Source organism: Lissotriton vulgaris, chromosome 4_1 (genome assembly GCF_964263255.1).
Source record: "Lissotriton vulgaris chromosome 4_1, aLisVul1.2, whole genome shotgun sequence".
NCBI classification, from domain to species: Eukaryota; Metazoa; Chordata; class Amphibia; order Caudata; family Salamandridae; genus Lissotriton; species Lissotriton vulgaris.
The window spans coordinates 1,649,875,630-1,649,897,413 of record NC_141691.1 but is presented as its reverse complement, the minus strand read 5'-3'; the positions used below and the strand labels follow the sequence as shown (position 1 = coordinate 1,649,897,413).

General features: G+C 46.1%; 1 protein-coding gene across 1 annotated transcript in view; it reads left to right on the top strand.

Moving 5' to 3' along the window:
* IL7 (interleukin 7) overlaps positions 1-21,784 on the top strand; it is a 259,397-nt gene that overhangs the window by 24,797 nt on the left and 212,816 nt on the right. The window contains exon 2 of the mRNA XM_086965915.1: positions 15,865-16,004. Coding sequence (XP_086822041.1) covers positions 15,865-16,004 — 140 coding nt within the window. The remainder of the gene's footprint in view (positions 1-15,864; positions 16,005-21,784) is intronic.

Sequence of the window (21,784 nt, the reverse complement as noted above, 5' to 3'; positions counted from 1 at the left end):
GGTGTGCCGCTCATCGTTGGATTATCCCTGCCACGAGGATCGCTTTTGGGCGTCTGTTCCCTTGCCTGCTCTCTGAGGCTGTCGCTACTGGTGTGAGCGGCTCCGCAGTCGGCGGAGAGCTAACTCACTCCCAGCAAGCTGCAGTACAGGTTGAGGACTATTGGTGTGCACTCAGCCTTGAAGCCTACCGGGGGACTGCGAGGACCAGCATTCTCCACTCAGCACAGCTGGTGCCTCTTCCCCCGGCGGTCACGCCCTCTGACTCGAGCCCTTATTACCTTTCGCGACACCCGCTTCGCGGGTGTCGCTCATCGTTGGATTATCCCTGCCACGAGGATCGCTTCTGGGCGTCTGTTCCCTTGCCTGCTCCCTGAGGCTGTCACTACTGGTGTGAGCGGCTCCGCAGTCGGCGGAGAGCTAACTCGCTCCCAGCAAGCTGCAGTACAGGTTGAGGACTATTGGCGTGCACTCAGCCTTGAAGCCTACCGGGGGACTGCGAGGACCAGCATTCTCCACTCAGCACAGCTGGTGCCTCTTCCCCCGGCGGTCACGCCCTCTGACTCGAGCCCTTATTACCTTTCGCGGGTGCCGCTCATCGTTGGATTATCCCTGCCACGAGGATCGCTTTTGGGCGTCTGTTCCCTTGCCTGCTCCCTGAGGCTGTCGCTACTGGTGTGAGCGGATCCGCAGTCGGCGGAGAGCTAACTCGCTCCCAGCAAGCTGCAGTACAGACTGAGGACTATTGGCGTGCACTCAGCCTTGAAGCCTACCGGGGTACTGCGAGGACCAGCATTCTCCACTCAGCTCAGCTGGTGCCTCTTCCCCCAATGGTCACGCCCTCTGACTCGAGCCCTTATTACCTTTTGCGACACCCGCTTCACGGGTGCCGCTCATCGTTGGATTATCCCTGCCACGAGGATCGCTTTTGGGCGTCTGTTCCCTTGCCTGCTCCCTGAGGCTGTCGCTACTGAGGACTATTGGCGTGCACTCAGCCTTGAAGCCTACCGGGGGACTGCGAGGACCAGCATTCTCCACTCAGCACAGCTGGTGCCTCTTCCCCCGGCGGTCACGCCCTCTGACTCGAGCCCTTATTACCTTTCGCGACACCCGCTTCGCGGGTGCCGCTCATCGTTGGATTATCCCTTTCACGAGGAGCGCTTTTGGGCGTCTGTTCCCTTGCCTGCTCCCTGAGGCTGTCGTTACTGGTGTGAGCGGCTCCGCAGTCGGCGGAGAGCTAACTAGCTCCCAGCAAGCTGCAGTACAGGTTGAGGACTATTGGCGTGCACTCAGCCTTGAAACCTACCGGGGGACTGCGAGGACCAGCATTCTCCACTCAGCACAGCTGGTGCCTCTTCCCCCGGCGGTCACGCCCCCTGCTTTCACGTACTTTACTGGCGCAAGCACCACCGCGACGCGGGACGCGCGCGGGACGGAGCGCGGGACGGAGCGCGGGGCGAAGACCGGGCAAAGAGCGGGCCGTTTGAGGCCGTTCGAGACCGGTGGAGACTGGACTGGGCTATTCCTCCTGGCCCCAACCTCGTTGCTATTTAAGTCCGCCTATTGAGGCACCTGTAGACTATGAGGTGGTATGTCCACACGGGAGTATAGAAGTAGGGCAGCCAAAGGGAAACTGCAAAATGGGACACATGATGACTTTATTACCAGGACTAATACCGCCATAGACATTGAGATCAATAAAATACAGCATAGGGTTTCCATTGAACTCGATGCTGCTAGAAGGTTATCCAAGGAGCTGGCTATGGCCAAAAAATCTTCGCTAGGCCAGTTTGCCCTTGCCAAAACACCTGAACGTTTAGTAGGCCCGGCTCCTATTTTGACACAGGCAGTCATCCACCAGCCAGCACTCTCGTCCCTGTCAGCCCCGGCATTAATGGCGGAGTCTCCCCGTTTATCCTTACCCAATCACAGTCCATCATTGGGTGGGATGGCTGGGGTTGAGGGGACCTCTCTGGAGATGGCACCTGTTGTTAAGTGTAAGGTAGTGAGTGAGAGGATCTCCCTTACTCCCCAAAAGAGTGCTATCCACAAACGAAAGGCGCCAGGAGTAAGACTTATGGTAACCACACGCGCAATATGGGTTGGTTTACCCAGGCCTGTAGTGTTGCCAAGAGGGAGTTGGTGAGGGCGGTGAAAGCCAAGGATGGCCCCCAGATTAGCTCCGCTAGGTGTACCTATCGAAAAACTCTAGCAAAGGCAAAGGCCGAGCATGAGAACCGGTTCTGGCAAGATCTACTGGTTGCCAGCTCGAGGAAAGATTCTAAGGGCTTTTGGGATCTAGTAAGAATGAGGGACAAACCTACGGACTCTCTTATTACATGCAATATAACGGAGGATGTATGGTTTGACCATTTCTCAAAGCTCTACTCTGTGGCCGCGGCTCCAGGGCCTATTGAGGTGGAGCAGCACTTCCCGAGCAACACTGAGCTCAGAGAGGTAGTTTTATTCACGCACAAGGAAGTAGAAGGGGCGATCAAGTGCTTGGTTCCTAATAAGGCAGCGGGTCCAGATGGTCTCCCTTGGGACTTGCTTCGTGTTAATATGGATGAATGGGGGAGACTCATTGCCTCAGTGTTGAACGGTGGCCTGGCTGGTCTAGACCTCCCAGATTCATGGAGGGGTGCAGAGGTCGTACCAATCTTTAAGAGAGGAAGTCGGGACGACCCCTCTAATTATCGTCCCATAAGCCTCCTGGATTCCACACAAAAGGTGGCAGGTAAAGTGGTCCTAGGTAGGCTCCTACAGTGGGTTGAAGAGAACAATATTTTATCCGACTTCCAAGCCGGGTTTAGATCGGGTATGGGAACGATCGAGCAAGCACTCCGGCTGTTGATGTTCTTTTGGAAAGTGGTTGTACTGGGCAAAGGCAGTCTATACCTTGCGTTTATAGATCTAAGGACTGCCTTTGACCTGGTCCCACGTAACCACCTCTGGAGCGTCCTCCATTCCCTAGGCATCCCCCCTTACCTATTGGATATGCTGTTAAGATTGCATGCCAATAACTTTGCACAGATTAGGTGGGGAAAACAGGGTCAGAGAACAGCTCGAATACCGGTAAATAGGGGTGTCCGCCAGGGCTGTGTGCTAGCTCTCTTTCTATTTTCATTATATGTCAATGGAGTGGTTGAGCACCTACTACAACATCCAGCAGATGCACCATCCCTGGCGGGTAAGAAAATCCCCACACTCCTATTTGCCGATGACACCCTCCTCATCTCCAAGTCATCAGTGGGCTTGCAGTGTCTTCTAGATAACTTTAAGAACTTTAGTGATTCAAGGGGATTAGTCATCAATACGGGGAAGACGAAGTTTCTGGTTCTAAATCCTCCTAAAAAACCAGTCTACCCACCTACCCTTGACTCAGTCCAACTCGAGAGGGTCAAAGAGTTTGACTATCTTGGCATTCGTCTCTGCGACTCCCTGAGTTGGAAACCACACCATAACAAGATGCTGCTGACACATAAGAGGGTGACGGGGCTCTTCTCTAAAACCCATTGCACCGGTCCTTGATATTTACAGAGCCCGAGCCGTCAGTGCAGCCCTTTATGGGGCTGAATTATGGGGTGTGCAAAATGTGGATCATCTAACTTATTCTGAAAATAAATTCCACAAAGATCTAATGGCCCTCCCTTATAGCACCCCAACCCTACCTCTCCTAATTGACATGGGCACACGTCCTATCAGTGACCAGGCAAAACTGCGCCCACTCCTCTTATGGGCTCGCATCTGGAGAGTCCCAGAACTCTCCAGCTATGCAGAGGGGCTAAAAGAGATCCTCCTCATGCCTGGCTGGGCTAAGATCCAGTGGCTAAGGGGAGTTAAGCGACTCCTATTAGACATGGGACTTGAGGAGGCCTGGCTCACTCGATCGGCCCCGCCCAAGTCAACCATGAAGCAACTTTATTGGGCATGGGTGATTGAGGATAGAAAACTAAACTGTGCAGGGCCACGACTGAATTCCTACAGGTAAAGGAGGTTCACTTCTGCGAGCCTTATCGGGACTGCATTAGAACCCCGTGGGATAGGGCACTCTACTTCAAATTTAGGGTAGGGGTCCTCCCCCTAGGAACTATGACAGCCAGTTGGAGGGTCCCGATGCAGACAACCCCTTTTTGTCCCTGTTGTGTGGAGAGGCTAGAGACAGTTCCTCACTTACTGTTCGAGTGCCCGGCCTATGTAGCCCCGCGTAAAACATGGCTGAAGCCTCTGTGTAGAGAACTTAAAACCAGATCCCACAAGGAGGCGCTAAGTATTTTGCAAAATGACCCCCGGCCATTGTTTGCGATTGGTATGGCTGAATTCCTAGGCTGGGCCTGGCGCATTAGATTGAATAGACTGTCCCATCTTGTCTGAGAGCATCCCTGGCCACAATGCCCAGATTTTTCTAAACTGTTTTTTAAAGTATATGTTTTTATCAATGCTGTTTCTACTGTTTTTATGTAAATGTCTTGCTTTTTATGATATGAATTATATATCGAAATAAAGCTATTTACTACTACTTAATACACTCTAAAGCAAGGCTGCTTGGAGTTAGTGAAATATGCTATTCACTTCCAAACACTCAGAAAAAAACAGCATTGAAATACTAGGTGGCTACAGATGGCATGCACCGTGAGTTATGAGAAGACCTAAAAGATGGCGAACTGCTGTATGACAGCTGCGGCAGTCATATATCAGCTCCTTCAACTCGACTAATAAGTAGTGAATTGTAGGAGGGAAAGAATACAAGAGAACTGTAGAGCAGTGTATGACTTCTGTACATGAAAGTCAGCAGACTTTGTCTAAGAACATGGGCAGATTGGGGTAGCAATGGGCTCCTTCATTGATTATGCCTTTCCATGGGCACATAATGTGTCTCTATGAAGTATAAAATTAGCAGAGCCTGTTAGAACTGTGGATAGGAAACCATTGGAAGCTGGAGAAATTGTTTGAGAATCCACAGTTTTGCTCATGGTGTCACTTACAGATCACCTAGAAAAAACGTGATGCCATTGATGCGCCTTCATTTGCCATTACAAAGATTGACGGGACAATAGAAAGCATCAGTTTATCCTCATCTTTGTGCCAAGAATTTTATCCAGTAAAGTCTCAAACTGCAACAAGATCTGAAAGCCCTCCCAAATCTAATCAGATACTACTTGCTGACCTGTTCTGCGATTTTGTTTATTTCTTTTGTGGAAAAGGAGCTTGTCGTTTACCACTCTATCAGTCATGGTGCAGGTAGTGAATATTAAGGCAAAATATTGAAGGGTTACTATATTGTGACCAGAATATCGAAAAACAAAATATTGAAAGGTAAGTTTGTATAGATGATTGCTAACTTACGGCATATGTTCTAACTTAGTGATATATGTATATTATTTCCAAGGAAATTCAACGGCACTCAAAAGGTTCTGATGTTTATTTTCTTATTCATTTTTTGAAAGTAACGGACAAATACACGTCAGCTAACTGGTTTCAACTCTATGGTCTTGTTAAGAAAATTGCAAGTCAACTCTGAGTTCCATAAGTTTATAAGGGAACTCGGCCTTGTTCCCCTATATGATAGTGTATCTCCTCTGTGACTTGCAATATCCTTATACTTACAGCAGGGAGTACTTTATCCCTTATATAATTAAAGCCAATGCATCATCTAAGCCGACTGCAGACATCCTGTCTGAATGCGGTGCCCATAAAGAAGGGTTACACCCTGCAGAATATCACTCCAGCAAAGTAAATAATAGTGAAAAGCACCATACAACTTTGTACTCCTAGTAGTCAAAAATGCATCCAGCTAATAACGTCACACTTATAGAAGGTGCCAGAACCAGTGTTTCAGTTTGGAGAGATCATAAGAATATTGGATTTCTAAACTATATCCGCTGTTAAAACATACCCCACACAAGAAAGATGTTGGTCTTTTCTTAGACCCACTGTAACAAAACTGCATGACTGAGCAACAGGGGAAAAGGGGATGCTCATTTATGCAAACCATACAGAGGGCCAGATGTATTAGAGGGATTTCCCATTCTGTGTCTAGGGGAACTGTGCTCATACACATGGCCCAGAGATCGTAAAATAGTCAGCACTCATAGCCAAGGCCATGGAACCAAAAAAGGTATCCCTCGTGAGCCATTTTGGAATTAATAAATCCTAGCATGTCAGATTTAATATGTTCACTTCTGTAACTGTGCATATGCAGAATTTATAGTACATTTTATAATGGTTTTGTCTGTTCATAAAAAATGTCACAGATTTGAAATATTTTCTAAATTAATGAAGTATTCAACCAACAATGCAGCTAAAGCTTACTTATATAATGACTCACAACAATAACAATTCTTTATTGTTTAAGTTAATTAAAACCATAACAATGTCACAATACAAGTAAAGTATCAATAGTTTGACAACAAATAAATGATTTAAAATGTATATAAAAGAGAAAAAAATAACTTAATTGTTTGTCCTAAAAACCGAAAGTGATGTCCTTATCATAAGACCAATTAAGATTTGTTCATAATTCTGTGTCGTCTGATTGTTGTCGAGTTACAGTTTTAACAAATAATAACATTGAAAAAAAAGTTAATTTTTTAAAACAAAATTGCTATAAAAATCCTAACCATTACTGTGTTAGCCGTGCCATATAGTTTAACTCATAAAATAATAGAAATGTCATCATTTTACAGGTCAGCTGAGGGTCTGTTGTACCAAGTCCTCTAATGATAGCAGGTCTACAAGTTTGGATCCCTCTGTCATTAAAAGCCTTTTTTAGTAGCGTGATGCATTCCAATTTTAAACTGGGGCAGACACATATGAGACGTATACAATCTTGCCATGCTACACCACATAAGATACAAGATTTGACACCTGTGTAATTTCATGCTGGTTGATCAGCCAGGCTTGGTAATACCCCAAATCTAGTTGCCATTAGCTTGCGTTTTAAGTGGGGCGAGTACGTTGTACCGAGGTATTCCGCTGGTCGGAGTGATGTATAGGATTGGAGGACCATCCAGCCATTGGATCTTTTAGCTAAGGTACATTTGTCTTCCAATGATGATTGTAGCTTAGCCGCCTTGTTTGTTATGCTACGGAAGACTTGGAAGGAAGGGTTCTGCGCCCAGAGTTCGTTTGTCACGATTTCCTTCTACGCCTTTTTCAGGAATGTGCCATAGCTTGAGTTTGGATCGTCTTCCTGGGCTCGCCACAAGGCGTCATTTAAGATGTTAGATCGATTCTGCCAGAGTTTATACAAAGTTTTAATTGCAGCATATTTTCTTCCTATCTCCTGTTTGATAAGGCCAAATTCCAGTCGGACCTGTGTCGGGGATGCTGTCTGAGATAGACTGAAAACGTTTTTGTAGGCCTTTGTTTGCAGAGAGTCTAGGAGTTTTCCGTCTTTGCCATTTAACACTCTGCTTGCATAGGTTATTGAGGGTAGTAGCTTGGCAGCAATCCCTGATATCAGTGGCGTGAACGAGGGACTGTATAGTTTCTTTGCAATGGCGCAGAAAGCATAAATAATGCCATTTCCTTTTTTTCCCAGATATTGTTTCTGAAATTGAAAATGTAATCTATTGTCTATGTATACCCCCAGGTACTTATACGTACTTACTATTCCAAGGCTCGTCTCTCCCAGTTTGAATTGATATTGATACCGCGTGAAGTTCGTGACTGACATCGTTTTTGTTTTAGAGTTGTTAATTTCCAATGCATTGGTGTTAGAAAACATTAGGAGCTCATTAAGTGCTCTTTGTAGGCCTATTCGGGTCAGACTAAACAAAACTATATCGTCTGGGTATGAAAGATGCTTTATGGGCACTGTTCCAAGCGCGGATGGTGTGTATTTGCCTGATCCAGTTGGGGTGAGAGATCTGCCATTAAGAGGTTAAATAAGTGGGGGGCTAATACACAGCCTTGTTTCAGTCCAATCTCTGTTTGTATCTTTTTGGACAATTTTGTACCATTTGCTATTTTCACACGGACCCACGTGCACGTGTACAGTTGTATAATGGGTCGTAACATTTTTTCCGGGAGACCCAGATTCTGTAGTTTAGTCCATAACAGCCCGCGGTTGACACAATCAAATGCAGTCTATAAATTGAAGTCTATAAAGCACAGTTGTAGTGGTCTTCGCTGGCGTTTGCACATAATTGCTATTGAAGCAAGGGCTACAATATTCGTTGTTGTGCCACATCCTTTGTGGAACCCTATTTGGTTAAATGGGATCAGCCCTTTTATGTTGGACCATTCTACCAAGTCCTGCAGGATTAATGGGACAAAATATCTCGCTTCCACATCCATAAGTGCAATTAACCGATAATTTGCCGGGTCTGCCCTGTCACCTCCCTTAAAAATTGGATTAATGATTGACCCTTTCCAACTTGAGGGAAGGGTATTTGTTATACTGATAACGATTTTGCCCAGTATTCTGGATCAGCCCTGAAGATGGCATGGAGGATGCCATTCGGGCCTGGGGCCCCATCGTTGAGACCCTGTTTTATAATTCTCGAGATATCTTCTACTATGTAGTATTGACTTTCCAGGGCTAGTGTGATACCGAGATCTTGTGAACCAGGGTCATTCTTCCCAGAGAGTTTAGGGACAAAAGTTTTGCTGTTACTGTTGGTTACACTTTTCGAGAAAGCTGTGAGATCTTCAAATGTTTTGCTTAAATGAACTACCCAACCATTCTCTGATACCGAGGCATTATTTATCACTTTTTTAATCTTATTGTGCCATTTACTAATTCCCAGAAGAGCCTGTTGTTCGCTTGTTTGGCACAGAAAAGTAGCTTCGCCCAGAATGTCTCCTGTTGTGCTTTCTGGTCCTTCCAGATTTTATTTTTATACAGCCTCTTGATATTCTTTATTTTCCGCCAAGTATGATTTGGGACTTTCCGTGCATTGTTTTTCCTCACTGCCTTTCTCAGTTCTTTTCTTAGCGAGTAGGCCTTGCTACACATATTTGCATTGAGCTTGAACCTTCTGATCTGTGCATAATTAATTTTGGGTGCCTGAATTAATAATTTGTTCGTAAAAGTGGACCAGTTCTATACTGAGTTATTCCCGGATATGATCTTTCCTTCAAATATTTATTTTGCTAGTGAGGTTAGTTCTGGCAGAGTTTCCGCTGACCATCTTATTCTTTTCAGATTTGTTGTAGTCAATTGACCCATCTCTATGGGAGCCGGGCGATGTTTTAGATAGCCTGTTTCCAGTTCAAATACCTGAATGATCACTTTGAGATGAGTGCTTGATCGTATATTTCATCACGCAAGCGAGTAAAGGAAGCATTAAAATTGTATAGTCTAAGATTGACTGGGAGTGGGCACCCTGATAGGTCCACCGCGGAGGAGTGTCATCCTTTGTTCTACCGTTTAAGACTCGCAAGCCTAGATGTTCTAGTGCCAGAACCAGCTTTTGCCCATTCAAATCATGTCTCTTTATTGAAGAGAATGATTGTGAGGGAACAGACTGTAGCTCATCGTTCGCTTTCAGCTGGTCATCATTGTAGGAGAGTAGGGTCTGCTTTCCTATGGTCACCCCATTTTTTTGCTTTTTGCTTCTCTGGTTTTCGACTAAATGTGGCTGTGGGCCTGCTAATCAGACCCACAGCCTGCTGTTCTCTCTCTAAATTCGCAACCATGTACTTTAGGTACATAAACAATTGGGTATTGGATCACCTTATCAGCCCCTGTACAGTGTACTATAGGTACCCAGGGCATAGGTGCATCCAAGGCCTACCAGGGGCTGCAGCATATCTTTTGCCACCCCTGGCTGGCTATCCAATCCGAAACAACTGGCTGATTACTCAGCTGGGGCAAGGTGGTGTAATCACCCCTTGCATAGATATAATATACCTATATCTAAACCTATATCTGGACACTTATACACCTATAAGTCACTCCTATGGCAGGCCTTAACAATCCTGGAGGCAGGGTGCTTGGTTTTATGTGAGATGGTGCTCTAGCACGAGCTGAGCCTGTCTGCAGCTTTCGGAACCAAGTCCCTTAGCTGTTCTGGGATATTGCCATATCATATACTCTTAAGTGCATTATAATCCTCGCGGTTACTTGCTAACTTTGGTTTGGCTTTATCAAAACATGTCGTGTAAGGTGTCATACGCTTTGGAATACTACCCCCTCGCCAGTTCTGGTGACGGGGGTAGCATTCCCCCCTTCTAGAGGGAGAAGACATGTTACTTTGCTTAAACGCGGGTAAATCTAACCAGAGCCTCAGCATCACAAAATGGATGCTGCTGCCACCGACACAAGTCTGGCCTCTTGCTGCTGACCGAAATTCCGGCAGGGGAGGCCTGGACAAAAGGTATCCTGTCACAGGGAGCTGTTACACCACCCCTGACAGGAGATAGTGGATTGGGGCAGGGAGGGCTGAATGAAAATAGACACTGCCTGGGGCGCACAAGGCTTCCCATGCATAGTCCAGTTCAAACCGGTGCTGGGGCACTCCAGCCCCAGCTCTGGCGAAAACTGGACAAAGGGAAAGGGGTGTAACCACCCCCTTCCTGGGTCCCACCCATAGGAGGGACCTAGCAGGTGATCCAGCCCCTTGATTTGGAATAAAGGTAGGAGCTGTGCCAATGCACATCAGATCATCCTGACTGAAACTTTGATACGAAACTCTGAACCCTTCGACATCCTACTCAACGTAGAAGACTGAAGAATCTCCCTTGTGGTCAAGGAGTGGCCACACTGTGCAAGCAGGCACCCTCAGCGCATCAAGACTTCATTTGCCGTTGCTCCCGCCGGAGCTCAAACAACAGAGACTGACAAGACCTGGACTCTCAGACTTCCAACAGCCCGATCCACAGTCCTAGCAAAGCTTAGACCCGTGGAGGCGACGTGAGATGTGGGACCGGCCATCTTGAAAAGTCGACGAAGTGCTTCCTGTGCAGCTCCCGAGGCTCCCTCGCTGCTGTGCTTTTGGTTTGAGAAGCCCCAGCCCCGATCAGCCTGTGCTCCAAAGATCACCTCTCCACACTCTCCGAGTGCTGCTTGGGGCCTTTTGTACTTTTCCTGCTTGATGCGTTGTCCGGTCGCTTGCCCGTTGGCTAGTGGCCTCTGTGAAGATGATCCATCGAAACTACACTGCTGGTCTGGTTGCTCCAGACTGGCCCCAGCTCCCCTGACAAGGAGCCATTGATCTGACCTTCCCGATCCGATCAAGAAGACATCTTTGAGTCCTGCGTGGGTTGCCTTTGCCAAGGCTTGGTGACTCCGAATCGAGTACCGACACCGTCGACAGCAAGAGCCTTCGTGGGACAGCTGGTGTTCACCAGCTGGTCATCCTCGATCGTTCCTGGTCCACGTGGCAGTGGAGACAAACTACTCGACAGCACCAGATCGCAACCCAACAATGCCTGGTTCCGTCCTGCTTCCATCCTGGTCACTGGCTAGTGACCTAGACTCTGTCCCCTCTGCTTTCAGGTACTCTTCATCTTCGATATACCCTTGGATCCTACCGGACTCTTCTCTCCTGGCCGCCTGCAGCATCTTTTCCTCCAGGCTCCATAGAACTTCACGACGCAACCCGACACACTTTGGCACCTATGCACCCGCTTCCTGTGGGTGAGGTAACTATATAACTCCAGTGCTCCTATAGTGGTTTAAACCTCTAGTGTCCTAGTTTTAAGTGGCTAAGTTCTAGTCCAGTCAGAAGTCTCCGAAACCTAACACTTTCTGACTTTTACGCACCATTGACTTGTATGGTAAACGCAGTTGCCTATAGACTCTGCACCCGTATCCTGTGGGCCTCCTATGTCCTAACCTTCGTTAGTCCAGTGTAGGCCCAGCGATTCCCAAGGCCCTAGGCCTGTTCATTATTCGTGATGTTGTACTTATACCACTTTCTTAATATATGGTTTGAGTGGCCACCCGGCCTATCCATAATTGTGCAGCTTATTGTATGTTATACTGTGTTCTTTGTTTAACGCTTGTGCTTCTGTGCTCATAAAGAGTATAGGGGATTATTCTAGAAATAAATACATATATTTTGTAATATATAACTTGTGTGGTGTCCTTTCATTTGGTATTTAAAGGGATTGCATATTGTAAAACAGCTGGCTTCACATGCCCTCTTGAGTTTAGCCTAAGACTGCTTTTGTCCATGCTACCACTAGCATAGCTGGTCTATAAGGTTGACTTACAACCAATCACCATAAGGGTCTTAGGACTGGTGCACGGTGCTCACTAGAATAGTGATCATCATATACCAGGCCAACTTCTCACAATCATCATCTGGTGTATGGATTAAATATGAATTAAAATCGCCGGTTATTATTATCTCCCAGGCTGGGTTATCAAATCTCATTCAAGTGATTATCGACATCAGTTTTTCAGACTGTGCCTCTTTTTTCCTGGCATTTGGATGAAAGTAGAGATTTATTAATATCACAGTTGTATGATTTTTAGGTCCCGGGACCATTTTAATTACTTGTAGATCTGATTTCGTACTCGGTAGCTGTTCAGTTTTGCTATTTAGAGCCATTGATATATATATCGCTAAGCCACCCTTCGGCCTTCCATGTTTATGTGTTCTGGGTGCCGTTACATGGTGGAGTGTGTAGTTGGCCACGTCCTTGCACTCCATCAGCCATGTTTCTTGGAGTGCGATGATGTCATAATACTCCCAATATGCTGGGGCATTGTCTTCCTGTAGTTCTCTTTTTGCACCTGCGATGTTCCAGGATAAAAATCTTAAGGTACTATTATTGGTGCTTTTACCCTTCGTGGCGAGTCATTCTAATTTCCGGACATTTAGGGCTGTGGCCATCCAATTCCATTTATTACTGTCTTGTTTGACTCCCCGTAACGTCTTCGGAAGAGTTTATTTTTCCTCTTGCGTTTTGAAGTACTGAGTACACTGGGACGTTCTGTTCCTCTTTTTTTGGTTTCTTTGGCACAATTAGTAGAGGTGATGGATATCGTCGCTTTGTTGGTCTTGTCATTGTAATGCCCCAACCTTCAAACTCTTGTCTGGCAGTCATTATTAAAGCCACTATTTCATCGTTTATCCAAGTCGATAGTGTTTTTTCCGTACTACTATTTTCTTTCTGAGGAATAAATTCAATTGATAGTAAATCTGTGGTGGTCAAATGCTTTAAGGTAGGAATTTCAGCTATAAGTCTCAATATGTTCCCTCTGTTGAGGAGATCTTGTTGCCCCTGAGAGATGTGATGGGGGGTTAATATGATCTTTTTGTTCAAAATGTTTTCTTGATTGTAGTCCGATGTTTTAATTGTAGCTGCTGAGCGTTGAAGTACCTCTCTTTGATTGATTCCATGTCAGTCACCTGTTTGCGTATTGATTTTGATTATTCATTTTTCCTTCGATTCATCTTCTTTTGGGAGGTTTCTTTGTTCCATCTCAGGGATGCCCTATGTTTGCACTGGGTTGTCCCTAAAATCAGATGATCGCTTCACACGAGTCAGTTCTGATACCTCTCTTCGATTGATTCCAGGTATATCCCCTGTTGATTTATTGATTTTCATCGCAAAGTTTTCCTTCCGTGCAATTTCATTTGGGGGGCATCTTTGCTCCATCTCTGGGCTGCCAATTGTTTGCACAGGGTTGTTCCTGATATCAGGTGGTCGCTTCGCTAGAGTCAGTTCCGATGCACATTTTATTTGCTTCTGTCTTTGTTTATTATCTATGCTGCTGTCATCTCGTGTTGTGTTGACAACTTCCTCCGTTGCTTGATTGACCATTATTCTATCTTTCTGTACTTCTCTACTTCTATGTCTGGGTTCCTAATTTGTTCGAAATTCGTGTTTTTATTGGAACTGGTGGTTTCTTATTTTTTCTTCCAATGATTTACTATTGGTAAATGCTGATTGGTTTTGGGTTTGAATTATCTGAACCGTATTAAATGATTCATCCGTTTGTAGATTATGACTTAATAAGGTTGACAAGGTATGAAGTCCTTGTTGTTGCTCTTCCTCTACTGTATCTACTCTATTTGCGTGCTTGGCATTTCTGAACCTGCATGAATTTTTTTGGTTTCAAAGATAAGGAACCATCTCCTGCTGGTATTCGTATCTTGTATTATGCTCTGATTGTTCTTTCTAGATTTCCTTGCTCTTTTCCTCTGTCTCTTGGTTTGCCGACATATCTCTGTCTTACCTGGGCCATCTGGTGCGGCCAGGTGCGCATTTATATGGGCCATGTTTTTATCTATCATCCTTATCCCTTCACTGGTCTTCTTTAATATTCCTTCCCGGGGTTACTGATGTTATTGTTTAGACATTCAGCTCTGTCCGAGATCATTGATGTATCTGCCATAATCAGTACATTTGAGTGACCAGCAATAGAAGTTTGTAGGTTTGGCTTTGAGATCTTACTTGTGAGATTTGTGTTTATTGTCCCGCCATAATCGATTTTTTGCTTTTCATTTAGAATACTTGTTAAAATAGCTGGCACATTACTTAGCTTATCGATTATTGGGCCACATACACAATCTTTGCCTACTACTACATTTGTTTCCCACTCCTTAATGGTCAGGTTCGCTAACGTTTCCAATTTCGTATAAATTCCTACGATATATGAGACGAATATATTCATCAAGTAAATCTGAGTATCTAACTTGTCCAATTGCATATTAAGTACTGTTATTGTGGTTTCTAGCACTTTTAATAATGATGAATAAGCTGACTTATGGATCCAATCTTTTACTTCCAATGCAGACCTTCCTCCGCCTTTGGCACCGCTTCTATCTTTTTCCACTGCTTTATCTGCTATTGTTAAGTTATTCTGTAAGAGACTTGTTGTGTTTGCACTTTTATGCAACTGTGCAGTCAGATCTTGATCATTTCTTTTTGTATTGTAGCATATTTGGGTCTGAGTTTGGATAGGCTGTTCCAATGTACTTGATATTTCGATTATTGGTAGGGAGTGTTCTATCTTTTTTCCTCTTGTTTCTTTACACTTTCCATTGTCTGTGTGGTTAAGAGTCTCTGCTTCCAATGACTGCAAGAGGTCAGTATTGTTTGTTAATTAAATTGAGCGCATCCTTGAGTTATTTTGCTGGATATTTGCAGATTTAGGATTATCCGATGTTTCCAAATGTGTCTCTTCTAACATTTGGTTAAACGTTACTAGATTTAAAACTGATTTTGGTGTTGAATGAATTCTTATATAATATCCCAGGTGTTATGTTTTTTGTTAAATATCTATTGATTGAGGGATTACCCAGGATTTAGGGTGTGTCACGTTCAAGTTATTTTGTTTATACCCATTTGACCCTCACCAAAGTGTACTATCAGATGTTATCTTTTCTAATTAGCATAACGTTTCTTTGTTTCACTCATGATTTGTTTTTCTTTTTTTAAATATACCACTACAATTTCAGGGAGCAGAAAGATAATTCTGCCTAACCTACTAGGAATAGCATAACTGTTAGTGACCAAAATTATGATTCTTTGTATATGAACACACATGCACCCACAAAATGTTGACATGCATGTGTGCCAACACATGCAAATATATTTCCTGTTTGTATACCAGTGGTCTACATTAAGACCCCCTTCAAGAGTCAAGTCCACTGTACATTGAAGATTGTTAGTAGAAAGAATGTGAGAATGATGCGTTAACAAAGATAAATAGTTGCAGGCAAAATGTTAATCAGCTCATACAAAAAGGAAAACAATAAAGTTATGGTTTTATGAATGGTAATTTGAATTTATAATACGCGCCATGAGCCTTAGTGAAAAAAGAAAGCCAAAATGTACTAAAATTCTGCAGCAAGTCATTAAGATCTCTTTCCTTAAACACTAGTTACTGAAATGTAAGATTGTTATAAAGATGAGTAATTCGAAGTTCGGTTGTCCTTAATTATTTGTGTTTACGTTTAGTTTTCTTCAGGTATGTCTTTGGAATTCCTCCACTGATGCTTGTTCTTTTGCCAGTTGGATCACCTACGTGTGAGGATAAAGACATGGTTAACATAACGGAGAACTATGCTAATGTTCTGGTGCACCAAGTAAAAATAGTGGTAAGAATATTTTTTAAGTTCATAGTGTGATGGCCCTCTTACGTATCGTTTAATTGTAATTTTTTTTTAGAACTTTATTTTTCAGTTTTTATACAAATTTACAAAAGGTACAGCACCTGGCAACGATTTGCAGTGTAAAGAAGCATATACACATCATGTACATTATTATCACAGCAAATTACAGTTCTAAGAACCATATGTCACTCCACAGTATCTGTGTCGTTCTATAATCGGACACCATTTAAAAATCAGGATCTAATAGAGTGACACAGAGATCTTTCCATTCGGCCAGGCCGTCCTCTACCTTTTCATCCCGCTTTCTAATCAACATGTGTGTCTCTTCAGCCAAAGACCACTCCATGACATCTCTATACCAGTGCACTTTTTCAGATGCTCTCTGCCTCATCCACATTATGGCTACCCTCTATCTGGCTAAGACCAATGCCAGTAGTACAAATTTATAGGGCATCTACCCATCTTTTGGACCCTTTATGTTGCCCAGTGGACAGCACTGTGGAGTAAGGAGTACAAACATTTACTTGACCCTGTGAATGTCGTGCACCACTGGGCACCAAAAACCCTGCACCAGACAGCACTGCTAAGCTGGATGCAGAAATTCAGCGTTGAGCGTGTTGCAGCGGGGGCAAGTGTCCGGTTGCGTTGGAGATACGGGGTGTAAGTTTCTATGATTGAGATATGTCCTGTGAAGGAAATTGTAGTGAATCAATTGAAAGTGAGCATTACAAGAATCAGAGTGTTTGAGCTCATTTAACCGTGCCCATTCTGCAGTCATCAGGGAGTATCAACAGGCACATCCCAACCAACAGGGGCCCACATTGGAGCCCCCACAGCATCGACATGCATGGCTCTGTACAGCAGCGATATCACGTGGCGAGCTGAGCAGCAAGTAAAAAGGTTACCTAAGGTTTGTGTTTAATGTGATGCCGCAGGGTTACATGGCCAAGCCGCATAGGCAATAGCAGCTAGATTTGGTGGTGCAAGAAGTGTCCAGGCCCAAGGGTAAATGTCTGCTGCGCCTCTGCGATGGAAATATACTATTCATCTGGGTATAAGTCTCCTTGACATATGCATCCCCTATCCTGCCAAGCTCTGCAGGACATATTGTCCATCGACTGCTTGACCGGGTTCAATATCCAGATGCCCAATTCTCTATGGAACGGAGCTCGCTTCAAGACTACTTGAGCACATTTTTGCCAAAGGGCAGCCTTCCGTCGGACAATATACGGAACGTCTGCTGGGAGACTTGAACCCTCCACCAGGAGCTCCAGAAGTTGATCAATGGCTCTGATACCGGATAATAGTAGTTTTTCCCAGTTATCACCTTAATCTAACCAGCTGGGCGTGAACTCTTATGTATAGTTGTATAAAAAGTAACTGTTTTCGTGGTTCAAGCCTCTGGATGCTGATTGGAGCACAAGTTGCTTTTTTCGGCATCGGGTTTAATTAAAGCTTTGAGTTGTAATACCATGACTTACTGGATACAACTGAAGTAAAAGAAAAATTGCCCAAGTTTAACATTCACATGGACATAACCTAATAAGTGAGGTACATTTAATAGACTTTCCAAATAACTGAAAAAATAGAGCACAGCAGTAACTTAGCTTATGGGTGGGTTGTTATCCCTTCCTATGTGTCAGGCAGTGGAAGGAGATATTAGAGGTTTAGGGCCAGAAGTATCAAAGTTCCGTTTTGCGAATTCCAAATAGCGATTTTTAAAGAATCACTATTTAGAATTCGCAAAACGGTATGTATGTACAAAATCGCTTTTTTATAGCGATTCCTTACCATTCCTAATTTGCGATTAGCAAATTGCTAATCACAAATTACCCATTCAATTCAATGGGCCAGGAGGCCCATAGGAATGAAGGGGCAATTTGCGATTAGCAATTTGCTAATCGCAAATTAGGAATTCTTTCATAACACATTACAAAAGTAATCACACAATATACACTGTGCCAACTGGCATGGGCAATATCTACACAGAACAGGTCCACATGGACCACTGTCAGAACCATCACAAAGCGAACTTAGTAAAAGTAAAACAGACCATAAACGTACAACCCGTAAACACTGGTAATCACTGTACTTAGCATCAGCCTGTAACATAAACTACATTATGCACAGTCACATTAGGCTCAAATTACATTCTGCGCTAACCTCACCAGCATAAACACATTCTGCAATCATATCACAAGTCTAAACACATTAGACCCTAACCTCCTAAGTATAACACACATTAGGGGCGTAAATCACACAGTGAAACATAATCTCCCTAGCATAAACCATGATATGCAAAACAACCTCATAATCATAAAACACAGTTAGAGGTATAACACAGGGTGCGTAAAACATACTACATGAATTACATTTCCTAGCACCAAAATCACATTAGGGCTTGGTGCCCTACAATCCCAACAGCCCCCCCTGGCCGACTGGCCATCACAAACAGGGGCTCAAATGCCTAATGCCCCAGAGTCAGGGCGCGCTGCCAATGCAGCGAAAGTCAAGGGTGTGACAATGCGCAAACCTAAACATTGCAGTTGCCCACTATTTGCTGGGCAGCTGGGAATATCCAGGGCATAGGAGTGCAACTCACTCCTAACTCAGACATGCACCCAAAGAATTGCGCCTAAACAGTGCAGCTGCCCACTACTTGCTGAGCAGCTGTAAACATTCCAATGAGGCCTGGCACCACTGTGCCCTCTGGGCCTGGCTGGGGCGCTCAATAAACTTTGCCCCTGTTGAAGCTACACACGGGCTCTGAGGGTAATCATGTCCCCAACGTTGGAGCCATCTAGGCTCTAGAAATAAAAATGCTCATGTTGGAGCGGCCCGCTCTCCTGGCGGGACCGCTCAGACTCCCGCCACGGGGAGAAGTATGGGCCCCTCTGGGCCCTCTAGAAAATAAGTATAGGCATCGTTGGCACCATGCACAGGCTCTAGAAATAAACAGTGTCCCCAAACATTGGAGTATGCTGGCTCTTGGTGAACAACGGGCCCCCCAAAGGGACTGGAAGACACAGGACCTCCAGGCCCCGATGGTGCCCTTTAAACAGTATCGCCAACGTTGGAGTGGCTAGACGGGGACGCTCTGATTCTGGGCCTCCACCCCCCTTCAGCCGTCTTCACCGGCTCTCTGGGCGGGGACTCTTGGCTTCTCCCTCGCTGGGGAGACTGCAGCGGCAATGGCGTGGTTTCCCTCTCCCGGGGGCCCCGCGCTGCCATTGAGGGGAATCGTCTGCTTTCACTCTTCACCCGGGCCCCCTCCTTGGACCCGGGGCCTCTCTGGGCGCAGGCAGGGCTCTCACCGGCATACGGGAGCCCTGCTCACTGGCGCCATGTTCGGGGATTCTCTTCCGGTCCTACAGTGGGCGCGGGGCTTGCCTCGGAGAAGCGGAAGTCCCGCCCCACGTCAGGCAGCTCCGCCTGACTTCCGGTTTCACCCGAACGGGGTCGCAGCAGTGACTTTCTCACACCGGGCACTAGGAGGGGTAGGCTCCCTCTTCGCTAAAAATATAAAGCTGGGTGGGCACCCGCATTGTAACAACAGATAACCAGCAGCACAAAAGCGAGGGGGGCACCCGCGAGATAACGATCAATGCGGGGTGGGCACCCGCCATTGCAGGCATCCCTGGGGAATCCCCAAGGTGAGGGTTCCTTCCCAAAGGCGAACAGCATCGTGCTGCGCCGCCCACACTCCTCATTAGCTGGGCAATTAAAGGATAGCGCTTCCAGGCGCTAGATGAAGCCAAAGTCCAGGGGCAAAGGCAAAGGATGAGCAAAAGGTCCAAAAGGTCCTGTAGGCATCAGGGGGGCATTGTAGGGCCCAAGGGCCAGCACACAGGGCCCTCCAGCAGGGAGGCAGTCCCCATTGCGGCCCCCCCTCCTGGGCCCCACCAGCAGCAAGCCCCCCTCTGTCAGGATCCAAAAGCAGAACATTTTCTATGGTGTCACAGCCCCTCCTTTTATACAGCATTTCCTTTGTCTAAAAGATGCAGGGTCTGGGGGAACCAGATACAACTGGTTTAGGGGAGCTTTTGAGCACTTTGTTTTGCTCAGTTCCTCTCTTCTATTCACAGGACAGACCAGGGACATCAGACGCACCACAGGGGGCAGATCCAGCAATATGGAGGGAAGGCACAGCCCTATTCAGTTCCCAGGTGCAACTCCTCCCTCCCATCTTCATGCAGATCTCCCTATTCACTACCAGGGCAGACCCATTTGCGCTCCTGTAGCCAACCACATCATCCAGCACCTGTCACTAACAAGCCAGACAGGCAATTTACATCACACAGCACACAGAAATGCCAACAACCCATGTGAAGTACCTTACCTGCGAGGCGTGAGGAAATGACTGTTGCACTGATTGGCTCATTGCCAATCAGTCCTTAACCCATGTGCATCTGAGGGTCAGCAACCGCATTGATCGAGATGGGCTGCAGTGTGGACACCTGTTGTTCTGAGCTGGTTGGTGCCCCTGTACAGTAGGGATGCAGTGACCGCCTATGTCATATGGGCCCACTGGACCTAGCCAGACGTGTGTACTATCCTGGAGCATAGAAGGAAAAATGAGTTCCCCATGGGAACCCCCCACGTATCTACCCCCAGATGAAGGATCACAAGAAGATAGCTGTAAGCCAGTCCTGGTCTTGCGAGAGACCTTGTGTGAGAGCAGGAGAGCAACGGCAGCAGCAGTGGAGCAGAGCCGCGGGGGCCAAGAACCGCGCTCTGCGAACCAGGAGCCGCATTAGGAGCCACAGGAGGCTGCAGGAAGCTCCGGTGAGCCCTCCATAACAGCTCAGCAGCATAGCAATCAGTGGTGAGCGGGGCTACAACATAAACCACAAAGCACCAGCTGTGGCCAGTGGGTGAGTGAGAAAATCTGTGAAGCCTGAACGCTCATCACCCATCCCTCACATCCCTCTTACATTCCCTCGTATCCTCATACACTCATCACTTCCCCCACACTGCCCGGTCCTTGTTCAGCCCCACCAATCTTTGATGAGGAAAATGGAAGGGGTGTTTTCCGGCAGCACACAGGACACATGAGCACAGTAGTTGTGGTTATAGACTGGGGGTTCGGTGTGAGCTGCGTGGCAAAGGAGCAAGTGGGGGTGCCCGCATGCACATATAAAAGGGCAAAGGTACAAAAGGGTTAAAGGCAGCGCAATAACGGAGAAGGCAGCTGGAGAAAAGGCATCCCACTTTTTGTCTCAGCCCAACCACGTGGTGAGGAGAGCGGCCTAGGCAGCGCACGTAGAAGAGTGATCATCATCCATTATTTACAGACGCCAGGTAGCTTGCCACTCTCCGGCATGTCTGCCAGAGGGGTTGAAGAGATGGAAGGGACTGAAAAGCTCACAGCAAGCAACCCTCAAGCACTCAGACCCAGCCAGGCATTCATCAAGCAGCTCTAAATCAAAGAACCCCCACTCGAGGAGGCTATCTCCTGTCCAATGAAGGGTGCCAGGACTGGAACACATTGATACAGGGAGATAAAAACTCGCCCCTGATCAGCGGGCGCAAAGCACAAGACACAGAGGAAAATAATACAATATATAAAGAAAGGATTGGTAATTCCGACCCGAGAGGCTCACAACAGTCGCTGGGATCGGTATGAAGCCCATAGATTTGATACACAGCCTTTCACCAATTAAAGTTTTGATCCGTCGGCCCCAGGAGGAAGACAGGCCGGAAGTCATGGAGGGCAAAGATCCAACGCATATCAGTCAGCGTGACGTCTCACGACCAAGATCGAT